Raw genomic sequence first — 14,252 nt, 5'->3', positions numbered from 1 at the left:
CTTTAGGGCACCTAGGAATGTGGGTTCCAAAGCCTTGACTCAATGCCAATAAAAGCTTATAGCTACAGTCTTTTGGAGGTTAGGGCATTTATAAAACAAATTCATTGTCAATGATGTAATAAACATATGCCAGAATAAAGCATGAATCGGCTAAAACAGTTGGAAGGTGTGTGTGTATGTGTTTCAATGAGGTGGAAATAACTTGTAAGAACATGCAAACCATGATCTGTTTTCTTAGGCCTCTCTCTTCATCCCACAGCAAACCTGATCATGGCCCTGTGTGTCCCGTCTGGGGCTGCTGGTCCTGGCCCTTTCATGGAACATATCCTCATCTGTTCCAGCCAGTGTATGGTATGCCTTCCCTCTCTAGGGACCTATTGTCATCGTCTCGAGCACTTTCTGTTCATTTTAATAGATGCTCCCATTTGCTTGCCAGATTTTAAGTGCCTTGAGAGCAGGGCTCATCTTGAGTTTTTCTGAATTCCCTGTTTTTCCATGTACAGTGCTGAGTATGAGATATATATATATATATATATATATATATATATATATATATATATATCTTCTTTATCCATTCATCTTTCGATGGACACCAAGCCTCCTTCCACAGTTTCACTCATATGGGGAATATAAAAAATAGTGAAAGGGATTGTAAGGGAAAGGAGAGAAAATGAGTGGGAAAAATCAGAGAAGGTGACAAACCATGAGAGACTCCTAACTCTGGGAAACGAACAAGGGGTAGTGGAAGGGGAGGTGGGCAGGGGGATGGGGTGACTGAGTGATGGGCACTGAGGGGGGCACTTGACAGGATGAGCACTGGGTGTTACATTATATGTTGGCAAATAGAACTCCAATAAAAAATATACAAAAAATAAAAATAGAAAAAAAGTTTTATTTCAGCCAGTAGATTTGCTTTTTTGTATTATATACTAAATAAGTATGTGCTTATTATGTGTATGTATTTCAGTTTTACATTTGATTTTTTCTAATTACTCTTGGTGGATTGTTATAAATGTGATCATAAATATTCCATACTATCAGGACAGAAAGAAAGAAGAAAAGCCTTAATCAAAACTGCATAATATATCAAGATATGATTGCTGTCACATTAACAACAGACTGTTTCTCTCAATAAGACGTACATATCTTCCAGATATTAATAACAGAAATGGATATAGTTTAATCATACCCCATACATAAAACCAGAGGGATAGCATGAATCCTAAGTAGAGGGTAATTACCCAGAGCTGTATTTCTGTATTGGATGGATAACTGTAATCACTACTCTTTCTTATAGGATTTGATATGATACTGAGAACATAATGATTAATCAAAGGTAATTTTAAAATGGGAGACTTTCATTTATAGGCTTCAATTAGGGTTTGAGAATAGGGCAGTAAAAAAAATAGGTGAACATTTTATTGAGTACTTGCTCTAGTTCAGGTATTGTGCTTTACAGACATTCTAACGCCTCTCCCCACCCATCCGTGAGTACTATTGTAGATAATACCCCACTTTACAGATGAGGAAACTGAGCCTTTGGTAGGTCAGTAAATGATCTAAGGTGGGTGCAGGTCTGACCTATGTCCTTGGGTACTATGGGATGTGGACCGCCCTGGGCGCTGTCTGTGTAAGATGCATATGGACGGGCAGACATCTGGTTTCTCAACTACCCATTTTTCTGTCTGCATCCATGGCAGACATTGCCCCAAATATCTTAGAATCTGAAAGCAAGTAGCTGTATGAGGCTTATTGACTTGTAGCTCTGTGAAGAAAAGAAAATTGGACATTTGTTTCTAAGAAAAATTGTATCAGAGTAGAGAGTGCCTTTAAATTGTATCGACTTTCGAGAAGTGTTTTAGGTAAGAAGAGCTACCAGGTTTTTTTTGTTTTTTGTTTTTGTTTTTCCTAGAGCAGTGCTCCACTGTGTTACACCCTGGGAGAAATGGAATATACATTAACCTCCTTCCAGAGAACTATTTGTTCTCTCTCTCTCTCTCTCTTTTTTCTATTTGTTCTCTTTTAGAGATAAGATCAGGTCTTAAAAGTTGGGCAGACTTCACATCTAATTATTCTACTGTTGTTACAATTCCCTATCCTAATCCCTTGGAGCTTTTATTACATTGGTTGGTGGCATTAGCCTGTCAACAGCTGGATAAGACAGGAGTTGGAAAATGGACTTTTTGAGGTCAGGAAGCTAGGCAACCAGAAGAACCAATTTGTCAACTTAAATCATCTTGGGAATGGAAAAAATTATTCCACAGTGTGGGAAATAAAAGACAGCAATGAGCTCCTGTTTTGTATTTTTTCTTTTTCCAGTTTGTACTTCTTATTTCATTGCAGCATCAGGTCCGGATAACAGTGTTTAAACGTTGAATTTATTTCTGAGAAGCCATAGTATGCGGTCATTTGGTGTACTATGATAATGTGAACATTATCATAAAATCTGTGGGTGATTTTTACCCTTCTGCTTAATTACCTGTGGCCACATCAACCTGACAGCATTTGAAAGAGAAAGGCTTCAGAAATTGCTTCTCATTTCATGTTTTATCACTTAAAAAAAAAAACCTTCCATCTTTGTATAATTTATCATCTAATAATGAGATATTAATATACTTTCCATATTTGGGATGCTAGTATATGGAGAATGAGCTTCACTTGCTGATTTGATAAAACTTATTTTTTTACAATATTTAGGAATATATTTATTATAGTATTTTATAAAATTTAAATATATTCTTCTCTTAAACTAGGTATTCTTTATGCTCTGTTGCAAGAGCAAAGACAGATTCTTTTACAAAATCATGAGATGGGGGTGTTCATGACAGCGAAAACATGTGTCCCCTCATGGGTTATTGGCTGGATATTCCCTTTCGATTATTTGTGCTTTATTTTTCCTTACTTTGTAAAATACTTTTATTTTGTATTTTGTACAATACTTTGTAAAATAAAACTTTTATGGACATAGCATGAAATAAATGCTATGATTGGAAAACCTCTGTTTCTTAAGATTCAAAGCTATGATTTTTTATGATCTTTATTTTTAGTGTGAATCCATGTTTTTCAGGTTATTTCAATGAACCATGAAATCCAAATTACTGTTTCTTTAAATAGTAAAGCAAATATGCAATTTAAAATAATCGAGGCTTTTTTTTACAGCCCAAAGAAAAGTTTTACATTTTTACTCAGATTGTCTTTTTCTTTTTTCCATTTTATTTGTATATGTAGACACAGCTTATGAATGGATAATCTATGGATTATTTTCAAAATATTCTGTTATTAAAACAATTTAATATTGATGAAATCAAGTTTTAAAAAGCTAAATGGCAAGAAAACTTGTAATAACCATAAATTTTCAGTGCATATTTAAACATAGTAATTTGTGTAGGAATTTGTTTTTAAACAGACTTCCTGTATGCTAATGTAACTTATTATAATAAGAATGTTTTTCTTTTAAATGTTGCATATTAATTGAAATGCCATAAATAGAATATTTTATAACATTTTGGGGTTTGTACTTACTAAAGAGGCTATGAGATGAATTCTTTTACAAAGTAACGAATGGCTTTTTAAAACAAATACCCTGTTACTTGTTTTTATAAATTTCGATAGTTCTATACTGGATAATCCTTTCTTAGCATGAAGTACACTTTTACTTATTTTATTTCCAAATCAGAAAATCTTTATTTACTGTGGAAACATTTAAAAAATAACACAGTTGACCAACTAATACTCTCTTTTAATTCAGTAAAACATCCTACCTAATGTCCACCCCAAGCTATGCGCAATAGCATTGTCTGCCTAGAAGAGTCATCTGTATATGTCCTCAACCCTATTTATGCCAATTGTGTTTACAATTTAATTCGTTTGCAAAATTACCCTACCAAGAAAATTGGTGAAATTGAGTCGGAGATGGAGAGAGGGGGTTGTCCTACAAAAATTTAAATGAATTTTCTGGAAACACTAAAGGTGAGCTGCTTCAGAAAAAGAAAAAGAAAATAATGCTATTGCATTAAGGTAAGCAAGTCAGTTGAAAAAAATTACAAAGGGATTGGAGGAAATCTAATCCAGAAGTTGGAGAAAAAGCATAAGTAGGTGAGGTTGATGCAAAACAAAGGAATGGGACCTCTGATCAGCAGACCTACACTCTAAGAAAAGACTGGCCATACATGAAATGAGAGAATTATGTACATTTACATCATTACAGTTCAAAATAAATTGTTTAATTAATTTATTATTTTAAAATTCCCTTTTGAATTTTAAAGTTCCAGTTAACTAAAAGAACTAATCATTCTTTCGGGTTGAACAAGAGGCCTATCGCTGTATTGATTGTTATATTCAGTATGTGTTTGCTTCCTTTCAGTAAATATGTCTCCCTAAAACCTCTGTCGACTCTTTTAAACAGGTGTGACTCTTCTGTCATATTAAAGTAGTTAAATAGAAAAAAAATGTGTTTCTCCCTAAAACTCTTCGAATACTTATATGGCTAAACTTTGGAGTAATTTTACAGAAATGTTATGTTTTTAAGTGAAACCCAGCAAGTATTTAATTAAAATTAAAGTCAGCTTTTAATTTAATTATATGAAATCTGATGTTAAATCAGCAACCTCATTTGCCACTATTTATTAGGGTGTAGTTCAGTATCACATGCACTTTGCATGCCTAAGATTTAATCATGTTTCAATTCTAATCGTGTAACCATGTCCACAATTCAAAGAAAATCCTTAGTGTTTGGAAATGAAATTGCCTCATGATCCACCTATTATATCGAAATGGTTAAGCTTTGGTTTCCTTTTGATTGGATCACATCTAATCATTAAAAAAAAAAAGATATTTTGAGAAAGCCTGTGAAGTAAAACTTACAGCCACTTTAGTGGGAGAATGCTAAAATGTACCTTGGTTGTTGTATAGTTTTAAAAGCACAAGGCTAATACCAACCATCTAGTCTCAGAGGCAATAAATGCATGAGCTTTCTTCTTTGCTACTGGAATCCTGCTCATTTTGGCTGTCAGACCAATAATAATTCACTATATAACGTAGATAAAGACTAGTCCATGGTGCTGTTCTCTTCTGGATTTATAACGCCTGCGGAAATTAAAAGTCCATTTAGTGAGTGACATTGTAAGGGAATATACTGTTTAGCTGCCCAGATAAGCTGGAGAGGGCGGTGTCTCCTTTATGAAGTTGCTAAGATCCAGAGTCTTTGGTCTTTGGAGAAGAAGAAGTCAGTTTTGTCCGTTCACCAAGATTGAGTCTCCCAAACTGGAGTCATATTGGTATTTTATTACTTATAATGTGAAAGTCAGGCCCACTTAAAAGAATTGGGCACCCACAGCCTTTAGTCAGGACAGCCTTTCTTTGTTGGTAGCTCTGTAGGGAACCCATTAAATCACACTGTTCTTGGTGAGCCTGGAAGCAGGGAATGGAATGTACTGGAAGGCTTGAGTTTCTTTTGTAAACATACACCCAGATTTTAGGCTGGGGTTATGTTCACATTAACAGTAATGCATTCTTGTCCCCTCCTGCATCCTGCACATACTGATAATAAGCTGTGCAAGCCCAAGTCCTGTCCTTACAGAGTATACAGTCTGTGCGCGAGGCATCTTGGACACATCTGAGAGCATGGGATGGGGCATCAAACCACATCTGGGGTCTTTGAGGACCTGACATCCATCTGAGACCAGAAGGAAGAAAGGGCTGACTTATGTGGAATGTGGGGCAAAGAGCACAGGTGGGAGAGAAACCCAGAGTACAGAGGCCAAGAGATGCGGAGGGAGGGAGCTCCAAGGACACAGGAGGAGGCCAGTGCTGAGAGTGAGGCGAGTTGAAGAGAGGGAAGCCTGGAGGCTGCAGAGAGGCAGGCAGTGTCCTCTATCCACCTGCACGTCCCTGGGCCTGGCCTCATTACCTTCTGGATACCCCTGCTTCCTCCATGGCTGCCCCATGTGCCTACGTGAGGGCTGCCTTCTTCCTTCTGCTATCACTTTTCTTAGAGGGGATCCAAATTGGCAGTGTTGGTGGCCATAGTTGTTGTTAGTGACATGGTCTTTGTTCACACTAGAACCTCCTCTGCATAGCACTTGGCTGTGAGTTAGTGGGAGTCTGAAGCAGGAGGCAGGTCTCAACAGCTCTGTCATGGTACCAGAAATGTCTCCCTGTCCTGACGAGGGAGGTGGCACTGCTGTTTCTTTATTCCTAGCCTCCCTATAGGATCTTTTTTTTTTTCTTTTTTTAATTTTGTTTTTTTTTTTCATCATGATAAATGTACACTTTAATCCCTTATCCCATTTCCCCTAACTTCCCGCTTGTCTCTTCTCTGGCAACCATCAGTTTGTTCTCTATAGTTGACAGTTTTCTGGTTTGCTTCTCTCTCTGTCTTTTTTCTTCTATGTTCATCCATTTTGCTTCTTAAATTCCACATCTGAGTGAAATCAGATGGTGTTTGTCTTTCTCTGACTTATTTCACTTAGTATTATATTCTCTATCCCTATCTATCTATCTATCTATCTATCTATCTATCTATAAATGAAATCTGTCTCACATTTTCTTTATTCATTCATCATTTGATGGGCACTGGGCTGCTTCTACAGTTTGGCTATTGTAAACAATGCTGCAATAAAGATAGGGGAACAACATTCCCTTTGAATTAATGTTTTTGTATTTTTTGAGTAAGTGCCCAGTAGTGCGATTACTGGAATGTAGGGTAGTTCCATCTTAAATTTCTTTTTTTTTTTCCCATCTTAAATTTCTTGAGGAAGCCTCTTAAAGCCCGTCTCTTAATAGATTGCAATCTGACAAGTAATGATCACAGCACACATTTCTTTGACTTCAAAGGGTGGTGGAGCTGGTCATATAGAATAGATCAGATGTTCTCAAACTTTAGAGTACAGCAGAATTATCAGGAATATTTGTTAAAACAGAAATTGTCAGACCCATCCCCAAAGTTAGGGTGGGAATTAATAATTTGCATTTCTAACCAATTCCCAAGTGATGCTAGTAGTCTGTGTACCACATCTAGAGTACCATTGGTATTGGTAGCTATGTCGAAATGTTTTGTAAGCTAAGTTTCTATGATATTCATGGAATAAAAGGTGGATTTCAATCTCCTTAAATTAGCTTTATGCCTTTTTATAAATAAAAGGATAAAAAATGTTTTAAAACATGGGCAGCCCGGGTGGCTCAACGGTTTGGCACTGCCTTCAGCCCAGGGTATGATCCTGGGGACCCAGGGTCAAGTCCCGCATTGGGCTCCCTGCATGGAGCCTGCTTCTCCCTCTGCCTATGTCCCTGCCTCTCTCTCTCTCTGTGTCTCTCATGAATAAATAAATAAAATCTTTTTTAAAATGTTTTAAAACCTACCATTCAGTGTGTCTGAAACCAGTGATTGCTTTGCTTAATGAAATTCTTATTTTTTGAGGATGTATTTATCAGGGCACCTGGATGGCTCGATGGTTAAGCATCTACCTTTGGCTCAGGTTGTAATCCCAGGGTCCTGGGATCGAGTCTCACATCAGGTTCCCCACAGGAAGCCTACTTTTCCCTCTGCCTATGTCTCTGCCTCTCTGTGTCTCTCATGAATAAATAAGTAAAATCTTTTTTTTAAAGATGTATTTATTTTAGAGAGTAAGCTAGTGTGGGAGGGAGGAGGGACAGAAGGAGAGGGAGAGAGAATCTCAAGTAGACTCCCTATGGAGGGTAGAGTCTGACTTGGGGCTCTATCTCAGGAGCATGTGATCACCAAAAGTGGAAACCGTATGCTTAACTGACTGCACCATCCAGGTGCCTCTTGCTCAATGTTTGTTTGTTTTTTTTTTTATCGATTTATTCATGAGACACACACACACACACACACACACACACAGAGAGAGAGAGAGAGAGAGAGAGAGAGAGAGAGAGAGAGGCAGAGACACAGGCAGAGGGAGAAGGAGGCTCCATGCAGGGAGTCTGACGTGGGACTTGATCCCAGGTCTCCAGGATCACACCCTGGGCTGAAGGCAGTGGTAAACTGCTGAGCCACCCAGGCTGCCCCTCAATGAAGTTTTTAATGAAAAAAAGTTCTTTTATGTGTATATGTATGTATAAAAAATATATATGCATATATATATATTTTATTGGAGTTCGATTTGCCAACATATAGAAAAAAAGTTCTTGATTGTATATTTTGTCTATTACTGAAATAGCATAGACATTGCAAATTTTTCCAAACTGTAATTTATTGTGGTTTTTGGCAAGAAGACTTAAAAATTAATAGGAAAGCTTAGATATCTTAGTTTAAAAATATTGAATTCTTAAAGATTCTTAATACTTTATCTGAAGTGGGCAATAATATTTTTGTTTACCCTTGTCTGTGACTGACCCATACATTCTTATTACTAGAAAGGCCCCTCTTTGTGTACAGTATCAAAATGATATAGAGATCCACGATCCAGACTGGACTGAAACATCTTATTCAGTCAACATTTGAAGCAGAAAAAGTTGAAGGAACTTTATGAAACATATGAGTCTTTTCAATAAATGGTGCTGGAGCAATTGGACATCCACATGCCAGAAAATGAATCTAGACCCTGACATTATACCTTTCATAATAATTAAGTCACAATGGTCATAGACCTAGATGTAAAATGCAAAGCTATAAAACTCCTAGAATAGGAGAAAATTTGGGTAACCTTGGATTTGATGATGCCTTTTTAGATAACATTAACAAAAGCATGATCCATGAAGTGAAAGATTGGTAAGTTGGTCTTCATTAAAGTTAAAACTTCTGTTCTGCAAGACAGCATTCTTAAGAGAATGAAAAGACAAGCCGCATGCTAGGGGAAAATATTTGCAAAACATATATCTGATAAAGGACTTGTATCTACAGTATACAAAGAACTCTAAAAACTCAACCATAAGAAAACAAACAATCCAATGAAAAGTGGGAAAAGATCTATCTGAAATGACAGCTCACCATGGAAGATATGAAGATAGAGATTAAGTATATGAAAAGCCACTTGTGCAATATAATACATAATTATGAATTGCAAATTCAAATAGCAGAGATACCATCACATACCTATCAGAATGACTCAGATATAAAATGCTCACAATGCCAAAGGCTATATCAAGGTTGTGGGGCAACAGGGACTCTCACACATTGCTGGCAGGAATGTAAAATGGTACAACCACTATGGAAGACAGTCTGGCAGTTTCTTACAAAGCTAAACTGAGTCGTATCAAATGACACAGCAATTGTGCTGCTAGGTATGAGTTGACAACTTATGTCTGTACAAAACTTGTGCACAACTATCATAGCAGCTTCATTCATAATTGCCAAAAACTGGAAGTAACCAAATGTCCTTCAATAGATGGATGTATTCTGGAGATTGATTGCACAACAAGGTGAATGTACTTAACACTCCTGACCTGTACACTTAAAATTATTAAGATTATAAATTTTATATTATGCATATTTGATCATAATTTAAACCAAGAGAAAAAAAGATCAGTGGTTGCTAGAGGATGGGGATGGGGATGGGGGAGGAATAATTAGGGGGGAGTAAAGTGGATTTTTAGGGCAGTAAAATTGCTGTAATAATGGATGTATGACATTACACATTTGACAAAACCCACATAACTGTGTAACACAAAACACCTTTTTTAAAAAAGATTTTATTGATTAATTTGAGAGAGAGAATGAGAGAGATAGCACAAATGGGATGAGGGGCAGAGGGAGAAGCAGACTCCTTGCTGAGCGGGGAGCCCCCAGTGCAGGATTCAATCCCTGGACTCCCGAGATTCTGACCTCAGGTCAAATGCTTCACTGATTGAGCCACTCAAGCGCCCCCACAAAGTGAACTCTTATGTTAACTATGTTAATAGTAATGTATCAATATTAGTTCATCAGTTGTAACAAACGTACCATACCAGTGTGAGATGTTAATAACTGGGAAACTAAGGGTGGAGGGAGGGAGAGGAAACAGGTAGGTACTTCCTGTCCTTTCTGCTCAATTTATAACCCTAAACCTCAAAAAAATAAAGTCTCTTAATTAAAATAAAGCAAAAAAAAAAAATCACATGGGCCTAAAGAATAAAATAGTACAATGGGGCTAGCTTTTGAAATGCACACTGGAAGTAATCTGAGTAAACCAACTACCTGAGATAATTGAATCACCACTATGAGGTATGATTAAATATACTCTCTTCATGTTTCCCTTTGCTGCCTACCCTGTTACCATATTCAGGAATTCACTGGAAAGAGAACAAAGTCCATGCTTTTGAGCCGAAGTGCAACAGAAGAATATAGATGATGAGAGTATGTTAACATATATGAAGAACCTTTTTTGGAGGTGTAGTTCTTTTCTGTGGCCATCTGGTGATCTGCTTGTTTACAGGTGATTGGATGCTTCTGTGCCCTGTTCTCTGAGAGAACGAGGAGAAGTTTGTTGTTTTTCTGTCTCGTTCTTTAGGGAGAGGATTCCCTTGTGCAAGCAGTTTCCTCTTCTCTCCAATGGACTTGTTCCCCCGGTGGGGGGAGCAGTCAGCTTGTGGGAGCAACACCTTTCCCTTGGACAGCATCTCGTGGTCTTGCCCCAGCTTGGACTCCTCCGCAGAGAATGTGGACAGTGATAGACTCCCTGTTTTCCTTTCATTTCATTTGGAATCTTTCTGCTTTTTACTGGCCCCACATTTTCAGTCGTGGGGTTGGATTTTAAGCATTTTTTAACCACCTTTTTCTTTGTAAATTTTGCTTATTTTTGGAACAGCTAGGTTTTGTGTGTTACTTCTGCAGCTTTCAATTTCCACTCCCCGTGTTTAATATAAAGTACGTAATGGAGAGGTTTTGTTGTTGTTGTTGTTGTTTTTAAAACCAAGAGTTGACTAGCTGGTTCATGGATTAATTCATAAAATTAGAACTATTTATTGAACAAAAGATTGAGAGGAGATAGTTGTGTCCATGTCCCTGTACCAAATTATCATCCCTTCCCTCCGGCGTGAGTGAGCGTTGCCCAAATCATCGGCAGGGTCTGAAGGCCAAGGTCCTTGTGTGCTGCTATTTCTGGATCTCCCATTGACAGCAGCCAGATGAGAGCGAAGCCCCTAAACTGACAGTTTAGGGCGGGCATGCTATTGCCGTAGGCAGTCGGGGAAGGCAGGCCCCCCCATCCTCCTGACTTAGGACATTCATGCCTCCTGAGGTGGCTTGTCCTTTCTGATGATGGATTGAGGAAGACAGGCAGCACATGGGCAGACAAACACCCCGCCCGGGCATTTGGTGCCATTTAACAGTTTCTTCCTGCTCCTGACATTTTCATTTCCCTCCTTCACCCTGCTCATCACTAACTGTTTGCATCCTCCTTTCTTTACGCAGCAGTAATACAGAATGACAGGATACACATACAAGCTCCATTACTCATTTCATATGCTATATTCTAGTCAAATTACACAGTGGGTTTTACATGAGCTGAGCCATGAAAGGGGCATTACGATTTTAATTGTATGCTGGCCTTGTGCAGGGCATCATTCAAGACGGACAGAAATTTTCATGAAACAATCCTGCTCAAAAAGCAGCCATGAAACAAAAAGGTGTTTCATTTATGTTTTGCTCTTGCCAGCATGGGCTTGCGGTGTTTATCAGCAAGCCTCTTTCCCAGGAAAGAACAATGAGGATTTTTAGTTGCATTCCTTTGGGAAGAAGACCCTGATGGCTGCTGTTTATTCTTGAATGCTCTTCTAGGCTGTGGGGTGACTCAAATGTAGCTACACAGAATTTGCTTCTTTATCTCCAGAACGAGTCCTAGGAGGCCTGAATGTCTATTTAAAACTTTTAGACCTTCTTAAGAAAAAAAGGTAGCTTTGTTTCATAAACATATGTACTTAAAAAGTACATAAGCTTAGTGCAGAGAGTAGCAGAAATGCTCGGTGATTAATGCAGACATTGTCCAGGCATTTCTGCTTCAGACTTGGATTGAATCAATGGGCCTCTCTGCTTCCTATTTTCAACATGCCAGTCACCAGTTGTATTAGTAAGTTGTATCACTTACTCTGCTTTGAGTGCTTGCTTTCTCCGCTATGTAAAGACTTTATATATGGGGAGGATGGGGGGCAGGTAGGGCCTGAAGTATGACATGACCAACAGAGAAAATGCAGCACACAGTGTCTTACTCATTGTAGGTCCTCGGTGTCTTACTTGGTTGACTCAGTGAGTAGCTGAAGGCATGAGAATGTGCTGTTTGTCTCATGTGAAGCTTTCCTGATAAGTAGATCGAACAGTGAATGTTTACAGAAGCTGTGTCTTCTTTCTCTTCGGGCCACCTTTGGTTTCCAGGAATGCTTTCATGTTGGTCACCTCTCTGGCTTCATCTGTTTCCCTTCTCATTCTCTGTGCTTCAGTCACCCTGATGACATTTCTAGTCTTTAATGCTCTAACCCTGTTTCCGTCTCCGGGCCTTTGCACTTCCTATCTTTCTACTTGAAGCTTTACCTCTGGTTCTTCAATGGGCAAAATTTCTCCGTGCAGATCTCCATTCAAATGGTAGATGGGGGCAGCCCCAGTGGCTCAGCGGTTTAGCTCCACCTTCAACCCAGGGCCTGATGCTCGATCCAGGATCGAGTCCCACATCGGGCTTCCTGCATGGGACCTGCTTTTCCCTCTGCCTGTGTTTCTGCCTTTCACTCTCTCTCTGTCATGAATAAATAAATAAAATCTTAAAAAACAACAACAACAACAACAACAACAAAAAACAAATGGTAGATGGTTGCTAATGAGGTCTTATTTGGTGACCTTATTTAAAATAGTATGTACACACACACACATACACACACAAACACACACATACTCCATATACCCCCTCCTTTGCTTTATTTCCCCCCCACAGATTCTTTTCCATCATACATACTAAATGTTTATTTAGTTTTGTCTCTTATTTTGTTTGTCTCTTACTAGAATATGAGTCCATGATTTCAGGAATATTTTTGCTCTTTCCTGTCTATGCACTCACTTCTGAATTCTCAGTGTCTAGAACAATGCGTGGCACTGAGGAAATTAGTAAATATTTACTGTCTAAATGAGTACATGGTGGCTATCCCTGACCACCCTATCTACAGCATCCTCTCCCTTGCCTCAGTTCATTTTCTGCCTACAATACAAAGTTTATTTGTTTCCTTAACTATCAGCTGCCTCTACTTTCTCTAAGTGAAGAGAAAGTTCCAAGTGAGGAAGGGCCTGCTTATCTTATTGCTTACTTAGCTGACATTCCAGAACCTACAGTGGTGTTTGGCAGAGAGTAGATGCTCAGTAAATAGTAGTCGGGGCATTGATTGGTTCTTCTTTCTACTCACCATCTTCCCTGTCTCATTCTTCATAGAGCAGCCTCATTGAATAATCTCTTTTTCTCATTTGTGACGCATGTCTTTTCTTTCACCTTGGGGTACTCTGTGGATGATGGAAACTCAAGTGTGGCTAGATTAGTGGAGAAGGCTGGCACCAAAGAAAAATGATTTGGTCTTTCCAGACTGGCTTGTTCTCATGGAGAAGCCTTAGATTATCCCAGAAAGTCAATGATTTTGATTCTTCTGCCTCATTTTAAAGTTTCTGTCATTTTTCCTCATTTGTTGGGTAGTCTTTGGACAGCATGGCTTTAAGAGTTCTCCACCCAGCCTTCTAGAGGGTGCCAGTGGGCCCTGGAAGGTGCTATACTTGCACACAAGAAGGCAGACTACAGAGCACCCATAGAAGGGAAGCTTCTAAGGAGAAGTTCAGGAACCTTTGCAGGGATGTCCACAGACAAGCAGGATTCTTAATGATTTATTTATTTGAAAGAGAGAGAACATGAGTGAGAGGGTCAGAGTGAGAAGGAGAGAGAATCTCACAGAGACTCCCTGCTGAGTGCAGAGCCCTGCATGGGTGCAGCATCACGACTGAGACACTAACCCCAGCCTAAGATCGCAATCTCAGTCAAAACAAAGAGTTGGATGCTGTACCACCCAGGCACCCCAAAAATTCTTAAGCACAACATTAGATCATTCCCAAATATCTGGAGACCTAACCTCAGCAGGTTATACAATTCAAGGAGAGCATGGGCTCTGTCCTCCTCTCAAGAAGAGCCAGCTGGCTTTCCTGATACCACAGTAGAGTCACTTCCTAATGTACCCAAGTTAGCTTAATGGTGAGATGAATCACCGGGGCAGCAGTAGAAATCTGTGCAGGAGAACAGGATCATCTTTGCACTGGACAGAGAGACAAGGAGGCAAAGGGAAAGATCTGCTCAAGA

General features: G+C 38.8%; 1 protein-coding gene across 8 annotated transcripts in view; it reads left to right on the top strand.

The window, feature by feature from the left end:
- The first annotated feature begins 206 nt into the window (after window positions 1–206).
- Window positions 207–14,252, top strand: part of PTPRM (protein tyrosine phosphatase receptor type M) — a 710,086-nt gene continuing 696,040 nt past the window's right edge. For all 8 annotated transcript variants that reach the window (XM_041721685.1, XM_041721677.1, XM_041721656.1 and 5 more), the window contains exon 1: window positions 207–351. In XM_041721685.1, the coding sequence (XP_041577619.1) occupies window positions 213–351 (139 nt within the window). In that variant the 5' untranslated portion in view covers window positions 207–212. The remainder of the gene's footprint in view (window positions 352–14,252) is intronic.

The sequence above is a fragment of the Vulpes lagopus genome, chromosome 1 (genome assembly GCF_018345385.1).
Source record: "Vulpes lagopus strain Blue_001 chromosome 1, ASM1834538v1, whole genome shotgun sequence".
Classification (NCBI taxonomy): Eukaryota; Metazoa; Chordata; class Mammalia; order Carnivora; family Canidae; genus Vulpes; species Vulpes lagopus.
The sequence above is the reverse complement of the archived record's forward strand: the minus strand, read 5'-3'. Positions and strand labels throughout refer to the sequence as shown.